The following is a 21,550-nucleotide window of genomic DNA, read 5'->3' on the forward strand; positions in this document are numbered from 1 at the left end:
CAATGCTTGATCTAGTCTTGGGATTGTGCAAGTCGGTGATTATTCGTGAATGAGCTTTTGGGACAGCGGGCACTGTTTGACAAATTTAAAATAGTTCTGGATGACACAAGCATGCCCACAAGTTAAATTCTAAATTGGGGCAAGCCAACTTTGAGGGTATGCGACAGGAACTCACTCAAGTTGATTAGAGTAGGTTGTTTGAAGGAAAAGGAAGGCCAGAAAAGTGTTCTGACAAGAGTCCAGGACATGGACATTCCTACTAGAGTGACGGGCAAGGCAGGAAGTTTGAATATGAGGGAAATTGAGCCTCTGGTCAAGAGTAAGGAGGAAGAATGGGACAGGTATAAGCAGCTGCGATCAAATGTATCCATGGAAGAATTTCGGAAACTACGTTGCAAGCTAAAAATGGATAGACACAAAAAGAAGGAGTAAGAGTTAAGACCCTTCTTCAGACTGAAACATTTTGGGTCTGAAAAAAGGTCTCAACCCAAATGGTCACCCATTCCTTCTCTCCAGAGATGCTGCCTGTCCTGCTGAGGTACTCCAGTTTATTTGTCTATCTTCGGTTAAAACCAGCATCTGCAATTCCTTCACAAGCTAAAAAGGAAATCAGGAGGGGGAAAAGGGGACAGGAGACAGCTGTGGCAGCTAGCATTAAGGATGATCCCAAAAGATTTTATGAAGTACACTAGGATAGTGGGAAACCGTTGGTCCCAATGTCATCACCTGGAGGGAATGGTCCCCCATACGTAATATTCCACCACTCTCCACCAATTTCCAATATTGGGGTGGCCAGTGGGGGGGTGGTGGCTGAAGGGACTGGTTTCACAGAGGGCTAGTATGGACAGTGCGGGGGCCGAAAATGGATTATCGGGCTGGCGGCTCATTCCACTCAAGCCGTGTTGGTGCTAGCAGTCACTCACGGCTATTCCCTTGAAATTCCATTTCAAGCAGGGTGAAAGGCAAACCAAATTCAAGTGCAGTTTCATACCATTTCAAGGAGGGTGCAAGGCCACTAAAGACAGCGAGTCGTGACCTCTCCCTCCTCCATCTTGCAGAGACTGAGCCACGCCCACACTTCTGGGTTTTATAGTCCCTCCCCCCTTCCCACCAGAAGGGGCGTGGCCTTCATGGCGTGATTGACAGGAGAGAGAATCTCAACATTTTTTAAACACTAATAACTCTTTTATTTTTCATCGATGGGAAAAATCCTCGGCACCTGATGAGCGGAGGGGACTCTGAGTAAGATGGCCAAAAATCACAGCCGTACGTGGTAGCGTTTTTTCTAAAATCAATATAAAGCGCAAACAGGAAGTGGTCAAGATTAGACTTTTAATTATATAGAAGGCAAGGCAACTTTAATTAGGCAAGGCAACTTTAATTAGGCAAGGCAACTTTAATTAGGCAAGGCAACTTTAATTAGGCAACACAGCTTTAGCATTTCCAAACCAAAGGCAACACAGCTTTAGCATTTCCAAACCAAAGGCAACACAGCTTTAGCATTTCCAAACCAAAGGCAACACAGCTTTAGCCATTCCAAACCAAAGGCAACACAGCTTTAGCATTTCCCAAACCAAAGGCAACACAGCTTTAGCATTTCCAAACTATATTTTTCAAACACATTAAGGGCACGACAGGTCAGTAAAACCACTCACAGTTTAGTAGACATGTGTTCAGTGTTATTCACAGCTCAGACTGAGAGACGTGACCCTCTCAGCTCCCCCATCTTGCAGAGACTGACTGAGGCACTCAACACTGTCCTGGTTTATAGTCCCTCCGGAAGGGGCATGGCCTTCAGGAGAGAGAATCTCAACATTTTTTAAATCACTAATAACTCTCTTATTTTTCATCGATGGGAAAAAATCCTCTTGTCCTGCGCAGCGGATGGGTGACTCTGAGTAAGATGGCCAAAAATCACAGCCATAAGTGGCAGCTATTTTTCTAAAATTAATATACAGAACAACAGGAAGTGGTCAAGATCAGACTTTTAGTAATATAGATAAAGGGAAAAAAAGGTAACCAGAGAGAGAGTGGGATACCTCAGGAGTCAAAGCAGTCAACTCTGCGTGGAGCCACAGGAGATGGGCAAGGTCCTCAACGAGTATTTCTCTTCATCAAAGTGATCATCAAGAGTCGCTGCCTCAAATTGCAACCAGCATCTTCAGGTACCCACACCACCCTGGCCACACACTCATTTCACTGCTGCCATCGAGAAGAAGGTATAGGAGCATGAAAACTGTAACGTTAAGGTTCAAGAGCAGCTTCTTCCCTACAACCATCAGGCTATTAAACACTACAACCTCCAATTAGTATTTAAAGTGCATAGATATAGGGGCATTATTTTAATTTTTGCGCTATTATTATTTATATATAGTATAATACACACACACATATACGTACAACACATATACATACCTGCACATTTCTTTGTTATTACAGAGGACTATGCTTACATATCTGTTGTTCTGCTACGAGTAAGAATTTCATTTTGGTAGCAAAAAAGGAAGGCTGATTACTATCTAAATGGTGTCAAGTTGGGAAAAGGGGATGTACAACGGGATCTGGGGGTCCTTGTACATCAGTCTATGAAGTAAGCATGCAGGTACAGCAGGCAGTGAAGAAAGCGAATGGCATGTTGACCTTTATAACAAGAGGAATCGAATATAGGACAAATAAGTCCTTCTGCATTAGTACAGAGCCCCAGTGAGACAACACCTGGAGTATTGTGTGCAGTTTGGTCCCCTAATTTGAGGAAGGACATTCTTGCTATTGAGGAGTGTAGCGTGGGTTTACAAGGTTAATTCCCGGGATGGCGGGACTGTCATATGCTCAGAGAATGGAGCAGCTGGGCTTGTACACTCTGGAGGTTAGAAGGATGAGAGGGCATCTCATTGAACATATAAGATTGTTAGGGCTTGAACACACAAGAGGCAGGAAACATGTTCCCGGTGTTGGGGGAGTCCAGAACCAGGGGCCACAGTTTAAGAATAAGGAGTAAGTCATTTAGAACGGAGGCGAGGAAACACTTTTTCTCACAGAGAGTGGTGAGTCTGTGGAATTCTCTGCCTCAAAGGGCGATGGAGGCAGGTTCTCTGGATGCTTTCAAGAGAGAGCTAGATAGGGCTCTTAAAAATAGCAGAGTCAGGGGATATGGGGAAAAGGCAGGAACGGGTACTGATTGGGGATGATCAGCCACAATCACATTGAATGGCGGTGCTGGCTCGAAGGGCCAAATGGCCTACTCCTGCACCTATTGTCTATTGTCATTATTCTGTTTCGGGGCATGTAACACTTTAAACACTCTTGACTTGACTTGATTAGATTTATCAAGCGTAATTTTTTTTAATGTTAATTTTGTTGAATCCAGACTATATTTTAAAGACACTTTACAAAACAGATTACATGAAATCCCCTGCTCCTGGTGTTAGGCTAACCACTCTGAAGTTTCCTGTATTCTCCCTCACTCCTTTTTAAAATCATGGTGGTATATTTGCCACTTCTAAATCTGCACAAACTGTTCCATAATTTGTAAAATTTGGGATAGATTATAACTATATCACATTTTTTCTTTCTTTTTTCAAGGCACTTTACAAGAAGGAGATGCAATATAAATCTAATAACTTGGGATAACCACCGAACTCCCAGAATTCTGAGGTATTTGGTTGCACCATATGATTCAGGAATACTATCTTGATTTATAATGCAAGACGATAGACAAATAAAGAATGGAGGAATTACATTCTGTAGTTGGAATATAAGGGGTGCCAACGAACCAATTAAGAGGGGTAAAATTTTTGCCCAACTAAAATCTTTGAAAAGCGACATAATGTTTTTGCAGGAAACTCACATGAAACAACAAACACAAATGAGATTAAAGGCGAAGTGGATAGGCCAAACATACTGCTCCTCATTTACTTCTAAATCTAGGGGTATGGCTAATCTTATTCAAAAACGTATTCCTTTTAAATTAAAGAATACTATATCAGATAAAGAGGGAAGATATATTATAGTTTCGGGAGAAATTTATGCAACCCCACTAACTATGATAAATATTTGCGCGCCGAATTTTGACAACCCCCAATTTTTTGATAAAATTATAGATATAATATCAGTTTAATTACCAAAATGTGATAATAGGGGGGGACTTCAACTGTGTTTTAGATTCATATCTAGATAAATCAGCAAAACAAAGGAGGAGTAATTAAAAATCTAAGACTAGTGAACTTCTAAATACATATATAAAAAATACTAATATAATAGATGTATGGAGATCTGCTAATCCAGTTGGAAGGGAATACTCGTTTTACTCTTCGGTACATAAAACTTATTCAAGAATTGATTATTTTTTAGTGGATATGAAATTATTGCCATATACAATCAATCCAACATACCACATTAGTAGTATCTCAGATCACTCTCCGTTGACATTTTCAGTAAAATTTGAGGGAATGCCGGGTAAAAAATCTTTTTGGAGGTTTAATACACATATTTTAAATGACTTACAAGGCTATCAATATTTAAAACAACAAATGAAACTTTTTTTTTGATACAAATGATACACCAGGTACCTCGCCTTCTTTATTATGGGAAACTTTTAAGGCATTTATTAGAGGAATTATAATTTCATATCAAAGTTTTCAAAATAAAAAGAATAAGACAGAACAAATGTTGTTAGAACAAGAAATCAGACAGTTAGAGTTAGATAATGCTAAAGATTCCACGACAGATAAACATAATAAGATAATATTACTGAAATTTAAACTTAATCGAATTTTATCGGCAAGAGTAATAAGACTATTCCAAATTACAAAACAGGTACATTTTGAGTTTGGTGACAAACCACATAAGCTTTTAGCTCACCAATTGAAAAAACAAGAAAAGGAAAATACTATTACTAAAATTAAATCAGAGAAAGGTGAATTACTAATACCACCTAAAGATATTAATAATAGATTTGCTCAATTTTACCAAAATTTATACACATCTAAAATTAAAATAGAAGATAGTAAAATTTAATTTTTTTAGATAACTGTAATCTTCCAAAACTGGACCTTTTGAAACAAGAGGAACTTGGAGCTCAAATTACAATCAAAGAAATAGGTGAAACAATAAAATCGTTGAAAATGGCGGGACCAGATGGGTTTTAGTAATTAATTTTATTAAAAATTCCATGAAATAACGACCCCTTATTTATTTAATTTATACTCCCACGCTTTCAAAGAAAACAAACTACCTGAAACACTAACAGAATCAACTATTACGCTTGTTCCAAAAAAAGATAAAGATTTAGAAGATCCGGGCTCATACAGAGCTATATCACTTTTAAATACAGACCAGAAAATCTTAGCAAAGACTTTAGCAAGAAGATTATGCAAATATATTAGTAAATTGATAAACCCTGATCAAACGGGGTTTATACCCAAAAGATACTAATTTAATCATTTGAGACGCCTGTTTAATATAATGTACTCGCATAAAGTAGAGGAAGAAGATATATCAATTATTTCTTTGGATGCAGAGAAAGCATTTGATCAGGTAGAGTGGCAATACTTATATAAAGTACTGCAGAAATTTAATATGGGAGAGAATTTTATAACATGGGTAAAATTATTGTATGATAAACCGATGGCAAGAATCTTAACTAACAACATGTTATCTCAAAAATTTCAACTATCAAGGGGTAATAGGCAGGGATGTGCATTATCACCCCTGCTATTTGCCCTTATGATAGAACCTCTGGCTGAAAGTATAAGAATTCATCCGAATATTCAGAGCTATAATACTAGGGACTCAAAGAATAAAATCTCATTATATGCAGACGATATACTTTTATATATTACAAAGTCACAAACGAGCATACCAAATTTATTAAATTTAATAGAGGAATTCGGGTCTTTTTCTGGATATAGAATAAACTGGAATAAAAGTGAAATCATGACATTAAAACCTCAAGAACCTACACACTTATTGAAGTTCCCCTTTAAAATCGCAACAGAAAAATTTAAATACTTGGGTATTCAGATTACTAGAAAATATAAAGCATTATTCAACGCTAATTTTATACCTTTATTAAATAAACTTAATACGCTGATTAAATTTTGGAAAACACTTCCTTTATCATTATTAGGTAGAATAAATGCAATAAAAATGATCTTCCTACCACAATTACTATACCTATTTCAGTCTATACCGGTATATATACCAAAATATATATTTTTTAAATTAGACTCTAATATTACTAATTTTATTTGGGACTATAGATCACATAGAATTACAAAAAAACACTTATGTAAACCAAAAGAGGTCGGGGGACTTTCACTTCCGAATTTTATGTATTATTACTGGGCAGTGCATATTAAGAATATAATTTATTGGCTGGATAGTTCTACCCAACAGACAGAATGGATAAAAATGGAGAAAGAGGATTGTCATCCTTTTAATATAGGAACGATCCTCTTCTCCCGAAAAAACTGAATAACACAATATATAAGAAGAACCCAATTATATATGGTACAATAAGAATTTGGAAACAAATAAAATTATCTTTAAAATTAAGAAATTTATCATTGTTAATGCCAATAGCGAATAACCCTTTATTTAAACCATCTCTTATTGATAAAACATATAACCAATGGGAAAGTCTCGGAATTAGAAGGATCGGGGATATGTACGAAATGGGAAACCTACTATCATTCCAACAATTACAATTAAAATTTAAACTGAAAAACAACCAATATTTTAAATATCTTCAGATTTGCGATTTCATGAAAAATATATACAAGGATATCAAAAATAACTCCTGAATTATTGGAAGAAGCAATGAATATTGAAGCTGACTCACAAATTTAATATCATATTTATATAATAGTATTCTAAATATAGACCTACCATCGACAGAGGTACTTAGAGAAGAGTGGGAACGGGAACTAATGATAAAAATTACAAAGGTTACATGGGAAAAGTATTTGATATATATTCACAAATGTTCGATTAATGTAAGACATAATCTAATTCAATTTAAAATTTTAAAATTTTATTCAAAAATAAGATTGAACAAAATTTATCCAAATATATCATAGAAACATAGAAACATAGAAAATAGGTGCAGGAGTAGGCCATTCGGCCCTTCGAGCCTGCACCGCCTTTCAATATGATCATGGCTGATCATCCAACTCAGTATCCTGTACCTGCCTTCTCTCCATACCCCCTGACCCCTTTAGCCACAAGGGCCACATCTAACTCCCTCTTAAATACAGCCAATGAACTGGCCTCAACTACCTTCTGCGGCAGAGAATTCCAGAGATTCACCACTCTCTGTGTGAAAAAGATTTTCCTCATCCCCCATTTGTGATAAATGTCTATCCCAAAACGCAACTATAACACACTCCATAGTTTCCTGCATAAAACATTATAGATTTTGGAGTGATATTTTCAAAATATTTACAAAATTATTCAAGACAAGAATGGAACCTAATACTAAAATGATTATATTTGGAGTAATGGAAGATGGGAATAAATTGAACACATCTCAAATTTTTTTTTTTAACTATGGTTTAATAATAGCAAAAAAATTAATACTTAAATTTTGGAAAAATACATCAATACCAACGCTTAAAATGTGGATTGCAAGTATGTTGGACACCGCACATCTTGAGGAAATGCGATTCCTCCTAATGGATAAATCAGACCAATTCATAACGAGTTGGTCTCCATTTGTCGTCTTTTTGGAATCATATGGTGCAACACAATTGTAAAAATTAACTGTTTCAGGACTGGACGAGGGTTGGTCAAGATTATAAACAATGATCTCCTTACCCTTTTTAAAAAAAAAAATTTTTTATGTCTTATTCTCTTTTTTCTATTTTCTTTTTCTCAACTTTCTTCACTCATTCGTCTTTCTTCTTTTTCTTCACACACTATATAACTCACGCTTTTCTATCCTTTACTATCTAATTTATTTTTCTTATTCTAATCTTTCTTTAATATAACAAAAAAAAATAAGAAGCTGTACATAAAATGTATTATGAAAATATATATTAGGCACTTTGGTGCCATATGATTGCACTTACTTCTAATAAAATAAAATATTAAAAAATAAATAATAATAACTATTACACCCATTAATTCATCATCTACTTCCTTTAGCATTCCAGGATGCAGATTATTTGCAGTGGGTGATTTATCAACTTTCAACCGCATTCATTTATCCAGAACTTTACTTCCTATTTTAAATTATACTTGTATTTCCCCGGCAGTTCTGCAAGGGCATTTGACTCATTTCCCCCCAAAAAATGCAAAATATTAGTTTAATTTCTCTGTAATTCCTTGTCTCCTGTTTTCTAACATTTCCTGTTTCTGACTGTAAGGAACCCACATTTGCCCTCAATGAACATTTTCTTACCTCTATATAAATGTGGAAGATTTTACAAAATTGCCCTTACATGTTTACCCTCACACTCCACTTTTTTCTCCAATATTGTTGTTCTTTTTTGCTGCATTGTCACTACAACAAATTCTCAGGCTTACTAGACAGAAGTGCCTCACACAGAAGGTAGACAAAAATGCTGGAGAAACTCAGCGGGTGAGGTAGCATCTATGAAGCGAAGGAAATCGGCAACGTTTCGGGTCGAAACCCTTCTTCAGACTGATGTGAGGGTGGGGGAGGGGGGGGGGGGAGGAAGAAAGGAAGAGGTGGAGCCAGAGGGCTGAGGGAGAGCTGAGAAGGGGAGGAGAAAGTAAGGACTACCTGAAATTGGAGAAGTCAATGTTCATACCGCTGGGGTACAAAGCAAAATATGAGGTGCTGCTCCTCCAATTTACGGTGGTCCTCACTCTAGCCATGGAGGAGGCTCAGGACAGAAAGGTCGGATTCGGAACGGGAGCGGGAGTTGAAGTGCTGAGCCACCGGGAGATCAGGTTGGTTATTGCGAACCGAGCGGAGGTGTTGGGCGAAGCAATCGCCAAGCCTACGTTTGGTCTTCTCACCGATGTACATCAGCTGACATCTAGAGCAGCGGATGCAATAGATGAGGCTGGAGGAGGTGCAGGCGAACCTCTGCCGCACCTGGAAAGACTGCTTGGGTCCTTGAATGGAGTCAAGGGGGGAGGTAAAGCGACAAGTGTAGCATTTCTTGCGGTTGCAAGGGAAAGTGCCCGGAGAGGGGGTGGTTCGGGAGGGACGGGAAGAATTGCCTGACACAGAGTCTGAATAACCTTTACCGTAATGATTTCCTACACACAATAATTATAAGCATGAGCTTTGGTTCTGTAATGTGAACGAGTGTCTGTCAAAATATAGAATCGTTCTCCGTAAAATCTCTCACCCAGTACTTTAATTGTGATCCACCCTGATTTCATTCAAAAATGAATGATTAGGAAAACACACATTCTGCCTAGACTTTTCATTGCATTGGGTTATAAATACAATGTAGGAAGTCAATCTTCCTTCTCACTTCCACCTCAGGTTTCATATAATGTGACAGGGCATTCTTCAAACAAATATGACGGACAAGGAGGGGAACACATGAAAATAAATTATTTTTTACAGCACTTTATCATTATCTCAGAATACCATAAAGCATATTATAGCCTATGAATTACAATTTCTGTGCAGTCATGTGGGCAAATGTGGCAGCTAAATGTACTTTGCCAGCTCTAACAATCTGTAAATGATAAAACTGCCAATTAATCTAGGCCAGATAGGATTATAAAATAAAGACCAATACTCCATCTTGTCGAAAGCAACTCCATGACTCACTTAGAAATGATCCCACTGGGATGCCTTAAACAAAACTGAAAAAAACATAGTGCTGGAATGAGTCCAGCTAATGGCCAACATTTTATTGGATCAGAATTTGAAGACAGCATGAACTGCTCGTGTATTTTGCTGTGGTAAATATCAAGCTCACACTCATCGAAGGGCACCTGATAAAAGGAAGAGGAAATTAATGGACTTACAGTACATGGCTCTATCTTCAATAGTGAGATTCGGCACTTAAGCAGCCTTTCCTTGTGTAAATCCCATCTCCAGATAGTGTCCAGACTGTTACCCTGGTCATGAAAACTATTATTTTTCTTCAAATAGGCAATTAATCCAAGTCCCTGGCTTATCTGGCTTTCAAAACTGTTTTAAGAACACTGCATAAACTTGTGTTTGATATAGAAACAATAATAGTCCTTCTGAAATTATGAGAATACCCGAGCAACTGTAAAATTACAGCACGTTAAAAGCAGCATTACAATCACAAAGTAAAATAAACCATTTCCATAAAATATCCATTATCTAACAACTTTGCTGGAATTATGCAGGCACTTTTGCTATTCTAACCCAGCAGCGGATGTTCAAGCATATTTTCTCCCTCTCCCAATAAATGTTGAGGCATTGCTCAAATTGGCACCCTGCCAATAAATTCCACAGGGATTTAGTCATTGCAGTAATTCAGAGGCCATCTTTTAAAAAGGTAATCCAGAATCTCTGCACTCATGCATTGGAATCCTAAACTTGCTAGTGTTTACTTGTAGAATTACACAAACAGCTGTAGTAATTTCTCTCAAACTCTGCCCCCAATATATTTACAGAACCAAGGAAAAGAGAATTGCATTTATTACATGACAATAAATGTACCTTACAATACCATTTCCTATATTTTTCATGCTTTAATCAAGATGATGACATAATTAAATGTTAAACAGAGCAATGGCAAATAAATATTTCCATCATTTTAGAGATACAACATGGAGACAGGCCCTTCGGCCCACCGAGTCCTCGCCATCCTTCGATCACTTGTTCACACTAGTTCTCTGTTATCCATTTACATATCCACTTCCCACACACTAAAGGGCCTGTCCCACTAACGCAATTTTTTCGGCGCCTTGCCGGCACCCGTCATAGTCGCAGCAAGTTGCCGCAAATTTAAAATATGTTGAAAATCCCGCGGCGACCAGAAAAAGGTTTGACTATTTGGGCGATTACTCACGTGCGTACAGGCGACACGTGACGCCTGCATGGTTATGAGTAGTCGCCCAAAGAGTCATACCTTTTTCTGGTCGCCGCTGGATTTTCAACATTTTGAACATTTTCAGCGACCTGCTGCGACTATGACGTGTGCCAGCAAGTCGCCGAAAGAAATTGCATAAGTGGGACAGGCCCTTAAGGGCAGATTACAAAGGCCAATTAACCTACAGACCTGAATGGGGCACCTGGACGAAACCTAGGGAGAACGTGCAAACTCCACACAGGCAGCACCAGAGGTCAGGATCGAACCCTGGTCTCTGGTGCTGAGGCAGCAGCTGTACCAGCTATGCAACTGTGCATAAGATAAAACATTTGATTGCCCAGATATTAATATTACTCAAAACCACTCACAGCATCTTAAAAGTTATCAAACACATCCAGAGTTATAATAATGTCAAGTCTTATGAATCTTTTTGAAATTCATAGTTTTAATTTCAAGTAATCTGATACCCAAAAGATTTCCTGTAATATGTCCAATGATTCCCAGTTGTATAAATTATGACAGGAAGATAGCTTGTTTTTTTTAATCAAGTCAATACACATCACAACCCTGTATTTTAGCTGCACTAAATAATCCATGATGCATTAAAATGAGATGCCTAATTACAGCAACTTCGCTCATCCATGCAGTCTTGCGCACATGTTTGCAGACATATTCCCAAATGGTAGGGGCAGAGTCGTTAAAATAATTGAGTGAGGAGTTGGCACTATAAAAGTACTTAATTTACACATGCATCTACAGGCAGAAGAAATAGTGGAGAAAATACGTCAAGTTGAAGTCAGAGCTGAAGTTTGAAGGGACCAATGTGGTGCAATACTTTGGTCTTCTATGCACATTCCAAAGGTCTTCAGCATTCCCATTACCTTCAGGCTGGCAAGACTGACGAAGGGCAAAGACATGGTCGGCCAATGGCCAGTTCCTTTGCTGTGCTACTCACTGTTCTATGTTAACAATATGACAGGAATAAGTTTGATCTTTTGTTCGACACAAGGAAAGATAGCATTTTCTCTGCGGTAGAAGATAATTGTCTAAAACACAATTCAGAATGTTTCACAAGCTGTTCATGTTCCTCCCAAGTAAACATAACTCAGCACATAATTATGCTGCATGTTAGAATTTGTTTTTAATTTTAGGTTATTCACTTCTAAGATTACAATCAAATACCACAGAAATAGGCACAAAAATCAAGGATTTGCTGCTTTTATACTAGTATAAAATGTAAAATTAAAAGCTCAATAGCCCAAAAAAGGTGTTGCGTAATGAAACACCTCCACAGACTATGCAATATAATTTCATTGATAATGCATTTGGAAAGAAATACCAGGACTGCCTACATGGTCTGCTATTTCCCTTTCTGATCCTCGATGCATCAAGAAATTAAGGCACAGAAAACACCTCTGGACTTTTTAATCCACAACTTCACAATTAGCAGTGGCCTTTTAAGCAAAGAAGCCGGCCTGCCCAACATGCAAAACCAGGTTCATCATAAGTTAACCAGATCCCAGACCATGATGTCCAAAGTTTGAACTTATGCAAGATGGGTCTTCTTAAATTAAAGTCCTTCCCAATAATGATAACTCGCCCTTAGCTGATCTAACCGCCCCACTATCTCTCTCCCACCCAAGTCGCACCAGCTTCTTTTTTTATTTTTATTTTTTATTTTTAGAAGCAATTGTACAAAGATAAAACATTCGGCATCTTAGATTATACAATTATAGTACAGCTTCATTTTTAACCTTATAACCTGAAAATGAAAGAAGAAAAGAAAAAGTGAACAAGAGAGGGAAAAGGTGAAAAGTGAAAAGATAGCTCGAAAAAGCATAAAAAGACCCCTAAACTAGTAAAGTAGTGTGGCCAAAAAAAATTAAGATAAAAAAATAAAATTTAAAAAAAAGGTGGAGATATACCTGCCCCTCGCCCCCCCCCCCCCCCCCCCCCCCCCCCCCCCCCCCCCGTCCACCCCCCCCCCTACGCCCACCTCACCCAGCCCAAGATCGGATTTAAATTTAGATTTGTGTTGCGCCATACTATTCTTGTAAGAATTCGGTGAAGGGAGTCTATGTCTTGAGAAATTGATCTGGTTTTTCTGTAGTGTCTCGGACATGTTTGTAATCCACATCTACACTGTAGGGGCTGTTGTCCGTTTCCAAAATTTAAGTATTCGTTTTTTTCGCCGTTATCAGGCAAGGAAACGTCTTTGAAATAATGTTAGCTCAGAACAGGCTTCTGACATACCTAGTGTGATCAATTCTATGTCGGGGTCCAATTTTATTTTAAGTATTTTAGAAAAGATATCAACAATTCCCCTCCCGGAGTTGTGTAATTTTGTACAGGAAGCAAAGGAATGGGTTATGGTTGCTTCTTGGAGGAGACATTTATCACGAATAGGGGAGACATTTGGGAAGATCTTATTCAATTTAGACTTTGAGTAATAAAGTCTATGCAGTATTTTAAATTGTATTAGCGAGTGCCTAACATTAAAAGAACAGTTGTGTATATATAGAAGGCTTTCCTCCCAACTATCTTTTAAAATTGTTAGACCCTGTTCATCTTCACAAGCTCGCCTAATTATTTCCGACGATGGAGTTTGTAAATTTGAAAGGGTATTATAAAGGTACGATATTAACTTATTTGAATCCGACTTTCTATTCATGCATTCGTCTAGTATGTCTGGAACCAAATATTGACAGTCTTGGGTGTGTGATTTCACGTAGTCTCGTATTTAAAGATATCTAAAGTATTGGCTATCTTTCAGATGATATTTCGACTGTAATTCTTGAAATGAGAGGAGAGTCCCCACCTCATAAAGGTCTCCCAGCTTTTTAATTCCTAAGCTTTCCCATTGTATAAACGCCTTGTCTAAAGTAGCCGGTTTAAACGAGGGATTATTGGTGATTGGTAAGAGGAGAGATAAATTTCTCAATTTAAGGGTTAATTTCACCTGTTTCCAGATTCGTAAAGTGCTATGGATTATCGGATTTTTCTCATACGCTGATTTCTTCAGATTTATTGGGGAGAGAAGAATCGTGCCTATATTAAAAGGCAAACAATCCTCCCTCTCCATTTTTAGCCAGTTTACTTGTTGGCATGTATCGTCCATCCAACAAATTACATTTTTAATGTTCGTTGCCCAGTAATAGTAAAGAAAATTAGGGAAAGCTAGTCCGCCGATTTTTTTAGGTTTACATAAATGCCGTTTATGAATTCTGTGAGTTTTGTAATCACAGATAAAATTTGTAATTGCAGAATCGAGTTTTTTAAAACAAATTTTAGGGAGAAAAATCGGTATTGCTTTTTTTCACCCAACAAACAGTAAACAATGGCCTTTATGATCGCTACTTTTTTGCATATCTTTTATTCATTGTTCGTTATCTCTCAACATCGTCTTCTATATCGCTCCTTTCCCTTTCCCATGACTTTCAGTTTGAATATGGGTCTCGACCCAAAACGTCACTCATTCCTTCTCTCCAGAGATGTTGCCTGTCCTGCTGAGTTACTCCAGCTTTTTGTGTCTGTCTCCACTATCTTACCTATTGCGACATCACCACCCAGCCTGATCACAAGCCCGACCCTGAATGCCTCCAATCAGACTGCATTTCTGATACCATTGAGAATCAGAATAATTCCTTTCTCCAAATGTCCTCTGACCTTTATGATCTTCTTTCATCAATTTCTTTCTGTCCTCTCATGATGGCCAAATCTCTTCCTAATGGGCCTGTCCCACTTAGGCGATTTTTTTGGTGACTACAGGCGACTGCCGCGAAATTTTCAACATGTTAAAAAAATTTTGGCGACAGTGGCGACAATTTTTGCTGTCATAGGTTGTCGTAGGTGCGGTCGTACGTTGTCGTAGGTGCGGTCATAGGTTGTCGTAGGTGCGGTCGTAGGTTGTCGTAGGTGCGGTCGTAGGTTGTCGTAGGTGCGGTCGTAGGTTGTCGTAGGTGTTGTCGTAGGTTGTCGTAGGTGCGGTTGTAGGTTGTCGTAGGTGTTGTCGTAGGTTGTCGTAGGTGCGGTTGTAGGTTGTCGTAGGTTGTCGTAGGTGCGGTCGTAGGTGCGGTCGTAGGTGTTGTCAAGTGTTGTCAAGTGTTGTAGGTGAATTCCATTAAAACTAGTCCCTGGCAGTCACCTAAAGAGTCGCCTAAGTGGGACAGGCCCATAAACCTCACTTATCAGGTGATCCACAACCAAATGTTTAGCTTGCATGATCAACAAACAATATGCCTTGGATTCATACAGGTCCATATTAATGCTGCAAGACAAATCAAAAGGCTACAGCACATTGACTCACCTGCTATGCAATTTTACAGCAGTAAGCTCTAAAAATAAAAGGAATTTTGCAAAGCACTTCTTGAATGTGGCCTTCTAAGGCAAAATAATTCCTAAGTCTCTATACCATTACAGTTTTGTAGCTTAATTTTAAACTTTGTAGAACACCACTGAATTTTTTGCACTCTGTGCAAATGACTTTACAGACTTCAATGGAGTGAAATGTACCGACATAAATCCATGTGGTCGCCAGTGCTCTCATATTTAGATATTAATTTCTCCTCCCCTGATGCCACCTACTTGTAATAGATTTACATCTACATTTCGTCCAATATGTTTGCTCAACCAGTTATCCAATTTTCCAATCCAGATGTATACTTTCTAAAAAGATTCATTAATTAGTGTAATTTCCTGTAAACTGTCTGAAAATATTCAATTTATGCTTAATATCAAAAATAGATGAATAAAAATGAAAAATCATTAATACAGCTCCCAGTAAGTACAATGTGGCAAATCTAATTTCACGATGTGTGATATTTTCTAACCAAAATCAATATGAATATAAACAAAAGCTAACTTTAGTTATATTAACAAGAACATTAAATTTCCAAAAGATTTTTGCAATATTTCCTCTTAAATCATTCCCTTTCTATGAATATTATAGTTCATCACATACCTTTACGTTGTAGGGTATAAAATGTTTTGTTAGAGCTTCTGGTGAATGCATCCAAGTCTTATCTGAAACAAAAATAAACGATATAACAATGTAGGCAGTAAGACACCAACAAGTCAATTACTTTTCAGTTACTTCAAATAAATGTTTGTCATGTTTTGATAGTTACGTTCAGCTTGAAGGGAGAATAATTAATAATAAGGCAGGATTATAATATGTTTAGCCATTTCTCAGCTTTAAATGACTATTATAAAATATGAATGTAGAATAAATGCAGGTTGATGTATTAACCCAAAAATATATAATCAACCACTATCCACTCATTAAGATTTTGGATGGCTGAATCTTGAGGTTGATAAAACTGTATTTGTTTATAACATTTGACAATGGAGTCAAATTATGAATTGTACACATTGAACATGCAAATCACCTTTTTAAAATATTATTGTAATATTATTTACAACAGAGGAAGATATCCAACTACACTTGACTTTCTGTTGACATTCAGCAGATTATGATCTGGACTAAATACTGATTGGATAAAACCTCAGACATTTGTCGATGTTCTAAGATCCCAAGAGAACATTTATATACATAAGTTTAGGGAAGCTAGAAATTCAAATGAACTTCATATCCAAATACACCAAAAATCTGACCAAACCTAACCTTTAATTATGTTAATTTTTTGATACAACCAATCATTTGCAAGAGCAGTCACAGCAAACAAAGGTGCATTAAAAAAAATAATAATAATGGAATGAAGTGAGAGGTGATGTATTTTGGTAAAAGAAAACTTTTAAGTTTAAGAAGCAAAGATGTATGGACTGCACATGCACCCATCATTGAAAGTTATAATTTAAATGAACAACATCAAGACAATGCATTGAAGCATGGACTAATATAATGGAATAACATGTGCAGAACAATAACTTGTTCATGTTTAGAAGTGCTACACAGTTATGCTCTCCATATTATAAAATGGATATAGAAATATTAGCGAAGGTGAATAGCATTGGCAAAGAATATACCAGGAAAGATGGGAAGATTGAACAAGTTGGGAAGTTTGAACAAGTTGGGGGTTTCAATTCTAGGAGGGAAAAGGCCTAGAACTTTAACTTTAATGAGTTGATAGGATATATTGGGAGCTTTTCACTTGAGGAGGAAATTCAAAATTGGAGGCAATGCCATTATTATAATCTCCAATACATCCACCAAACAATTCAAAATAAACTTGTTTACCCAGAGCTTGCTTAGCGTATTGAAGGCACTGCCACGTGATGTAATAAAGACAAAGAGACAGATGCTGTAAGAGAATGTAATTTCAGATCACTTAATTTTATTAGAGCAATTGAGCTTTATTTTAGAGTTTGAGGTAATCAATCTTAATATTCTTCATTATAGTAGACTTTGATAGCAGGAAAGCCGAGGTGTGTCTATTCATGTAAATAACTCAAATGGTTTTAATTACAAGTAAAAGCTGCTTTTTTTTTGGCCAAATTCGACTGCAACAAAAAATGTTATTCTGCTAAGCTGATATCACTGATATAACATCACTAGAGGGATCATAAATCGCCTTCAACATGCACCTCAGCATTCTACCCACATCAATATAATAATGCCCGGTGTAGAACTGATCAAATGTACTTCAGATGTGGATCTTTTAAATATAACCTTTGCCATCTATTTCCATTATTCTTACTTTGCATTAATGGAGTAGATATTCTCTGTTGCATATGAAAATCACAATTAATTCTTTAGAAAGTCAGTTGTAATCTCACTTTGCACTTCACACAAATCTGTGTTCCCAGTCTAGTAATTACGAGGAAGATTCACTCTAAGTGCAAAATCCATCCAAACATTATAAGGAGTAAAATAATTTGTAACACAGAAAACAACACAGACACGCACTGAAGAAATATCAGCTATGATGTTAAAAATCGCACTGTCATTATGATTTGTAAAGTGCTACGTGTTAATAGTCCAGGGCAATAGAAGACACCAAATCTAAATTAACACAAAGCTAATCAGAAAATAAATTACACAGTAAATGGCAAACAGCGTCTAACTATTCTTTGGATAGACCACAGGGGTGGATATGGTAAATTGTGTTTCATTTGCATCAATCGATTTGCTGAACTCATTGTTTCACGCAACGTTTGCCCAAAGTATCAGAGTTTGAACTTTTCCAATGAAAGACAGACTATATAGTTTCATGTTAACAATTAGTAGGTGTTTGTTGAGTAACAATACTCAAGTAATATGTGTGTCGGTATTGGGTAACTAATTAAAAGAATGATTCCAACATAAATTAGTGCCTGTGGTTAAAATAATGTCACGTAATCATTTTGAGCAGATGGGTAATTTCTTTTCAGCAACGTGGGTCTCACAATTATCAAAAAGTAATTCATACGCAGCCAATAATTTCAGCTTTACTTCGTTGACAATAAGAGAGGACAATAAGAAAACAAAAGAAAAAAGGGGTAAACAAAGCATGAGGTACAAAAAAAATAATTGAGAAGCAAGAGATGTAGCAATGAATATCAAAATCAGAGCTATACAGATGTAGGCCCTTTAGATACTAACCAAATAAGCATACCTGACGAGTCACATTTCGCCACATTTGATCCATGGCCCTCTAAACCCTTCCTATCCATATATCTGTCCAAATGTCTTTTAAAAGTCAGAATTGTATCCGCTTCTATAGGTTCCACTGGCAGCTCATTACAGATCTGGACCACCTCATTGCCCCCGAGGTCCCTCTTAAATTTCTCCACTTAAGCTCAAATCCTCTAATTTTAGAATCCTCAACGCTGGGAAAAAGGCTGTGAATATTCACTACGTCCATGCCCCTCATGATCTTGTACACCTCAATACGGTCGCACAACAGCCTCCAAATACAAAGTCCCAGCCTAACCAACCTCTCCTTATAACTCAAGCCCAGGTAACATCCTGGTGAATGTCTTTCTAATTTAATGACATCCTTTGTTCTCAAATGTATGTACAGCACATCACCATGTGTCAACTTTTGTACTCAATAACCTTCTCAAAGAAGGCAAGCATGCCAAATCCTTTCTTTGCCACAATGTCCACCTCACTTGCCATTTTCAGGGAACTGTGCACCTGCACTCCCAGATCTCTGTATTCCGCCACAGCTCTCCAGGGCTCCACCATTTACTGTACAAGTACTAGCCAGGTTTGACATACCTCAAAATGCAACACCTCAAACTTGTCATAGTTACATTTCCATAGGCCATTCCTTGGTCCAGCTTCACAACTGATCTGGATCCTCTTGTAAACTTAGATATCATTTTTCACTGCACCACCAATTTTTCTGTAATCCACACTGACTGTTCCTAATCAGTCTGTGTTGATCCAACTGCAGGTAGATCCTATCCCTAAGAATCATCTCCAACAAATTTCCCACCACTGCGTTAGGCTCACTGCTCTATAGACCTCTGCCATGTCCTTGCAGCCCTTCTAAAATAACGGTACAACATTAGCCACCCTTCAGTCTTCTGGAGTAGCACCTAGGTTTCAAGGGAATGCAACAAGCATAACCCCATGAGCTGGATGCTGAGCCAGCAGGATTTACAAACATTTGGATAACAGGCAATTGGAATTTTACTGTAGATGGATCCTATCTCTTGTGATAGATACTCATTGCATACAAGTTACTTGCTGCAATTCTGCCAACGTTTAAAAGTTATTTGGTTATTGCTGTCTGCTTTCCTCGCTGAGGAACAGCTCTTGTATCTCTAAACTAAACTAGGAATTGAACATTGCACAATCAGCAGTCAATTTACAATGGAAAGTAGATCACTGATAAAACAGCTGAAGATGACAGGATCTTTAGGAATTCTCACTGTAATGTCCTAGGGCTGCAATAATTGACCTGCTGACAACCACAACCTTTGTGCTGGATTTTGCTGAAACAATTGAATGGTTTTCCTCCTGCTGCCATCATTTTATAGAGGCTCTTTAATCCCATACTTGATCGATTCCTGCCTTGATTACAAGAACAGTCCTTGGGTACCTCATCTACGCAAATCGTCTCTCTGATCCATGTTTGGACCAAGGGGCTGATGAGTGGAGAATGAATAATCCTCCTTCAACATCAAATGTAACATACAGGCTGGATTGTTTTATAGATGTATTCTCAGAAGTACAGTATTTGGCTTTTAAATTTTGAGAGATGAGATTCCTAATATTCCTTAGGGATATAGTGGTTGGCTAATATTTACACCTTCCTTAAAAAAATATCAGGCCTCTCTTAATTTGAAAAATACCTCAGTGAAACAGAAACAGCTGGAGAAAAAAGTCAGGATTTAGTGATGCAGTGTCATGGAACAAACCAAATTAAAAATAAACTAAACACATCTGTAAAAGGCTTGTGCAACATACTAGCTGACTTGGTAAATAAGCCAAGTTTCCCAGTGGAGAACATGAGCTTATCAGGTATTATTTCTCCAAGGAATTTCACAGGTCAGATATTCTCAGTTATTACCCATTTAGATAATATCTTTGTTTCACTGCTATTGGTAATTTAGGTACATGTCTGGCTTTTTTTTTTGCTGCTTTTGATTGTTTAGATAACTCTTTATGTACTTTACCTAGATTGAATTCCTAATTCAACTTCAGTGCAAACTCATTCTATAAGACACAATAAAGTGTTAAAACATTTTTTTTGCCACCTGAGTCGCTACCTAATAGTAGTGAAACTAAGGTACACAAAAATGCTGGAGAAACTCAGCGGGTGCAGCAGTATCTATGGAGCGAAGGAAATAGGCAACGTTTCAGGCCAAAACCCTTCTTCAGACTGATGTGGGGGGGTGGGGGGGGGGGGGGGGGGGGGGCTGGAGAAGAAAAGAAAAAGGAGGAGGAGCCGCCCGAGAGCTGAGGGAGAGATAGGAAGGGGAGGAGACAGCAAGGGCTAACAAAATTGGGAGAATTCAATGTTCATGCTCCCAGGATGCAGACTCCCCAAACGAAATATGAGGTGCTGTTCCTCCAATTTCTGGTGGTGCTCGCTCTGGCCATGGAGGAGACCTAGGACAGAGAGGTCGGATACGGAATGGGAGGGGGAGTTGAAGTGCTGAGCCACCGGGAGGACTTTTTGCCTTCCGCAAAGACCGCTCCCTCCGTAACTCCCTTGTCAATTTTTCCCTTCCCTCCCGTACTACCCATTCCCCGGGCACTTTCCCTTGCAACCGCAAGAAATGCTACACTTGTCGCTTTACCTCCCCCCTCGACTCCATTCAAGGACCCAAGCAGTCGTTCCAGGCGCGACGGAGGTTCACCTGCATCTCCTCCAACCTCATCTATTGCATCCGCTGCTCTAGATGTCAGCTGATCTACATTGTTTCGCTGAACACCTTCGCTTGGTCCGCATTAATCAACCTCACCTCCCGGTCGCTCAGCACTTCAACTCCCCCTCCCATTCCGAATCCAACCTCTCTGTCCTGGGTCTCCTCCATGGCCAGAGCGAGCACCACCGGAAATTGGAGGAACAGCACCTCATTCCACTTGGGGAGTCTGCATCCTGGGGGCATGAACATTGAATTCTCCCAATTTTGTTAGCCCTTGCTGTCTCCTCCCC

The 21,550-nt window shown here is 38.1% G+C and overlaps 1 protein-coding gene across 7 annotated transcripts in view; it reads right to left on the minus strand.

The window, feature by feature from the left end:
- gulp1 (GULP PTB domain containing engulfment adaptor 1) overlaps positions 1 to 21,550 on the minus strand; it is a 370,296-nt gene that overhangs the window by 117,940 nt on the left and 230,806 nt on the right. For 6 of the 7 annotated variants that reach the window (XM_033023788.1, XM_033023789.1, XM_033023791.1 and 3 more), the window contains one exon: positions 15,958 to 16,019. In XM_033023788.1, coding sequence (XP_032879679.1) covers positions 15,958 to 16,019 — 62 coding nt within the window. Of the gene's footprint in view, positions 1 to 8,069; positions 8,075 to 15,957; positions 16,020 to 21,550 lie in introns of those variants that run through there. The other variant, XM_033023794.1, reaches the window with a different exon arrangement.

Source organism: Amblyraja radiata, chromosome 7 (assembly GCF_010909765.2).
Source record: "Amblyraja radiata isolate CabotCenter1 chromosome 7, sAmbRad1.1.pri, whole genome shotgun sequence".
Lineage (NCBI taxonomy): Eukaryota > Metazoa > Chordata > Chondrichthyes > Rajiformes > Rajidae > Amblyraja > Amblyraja radiata.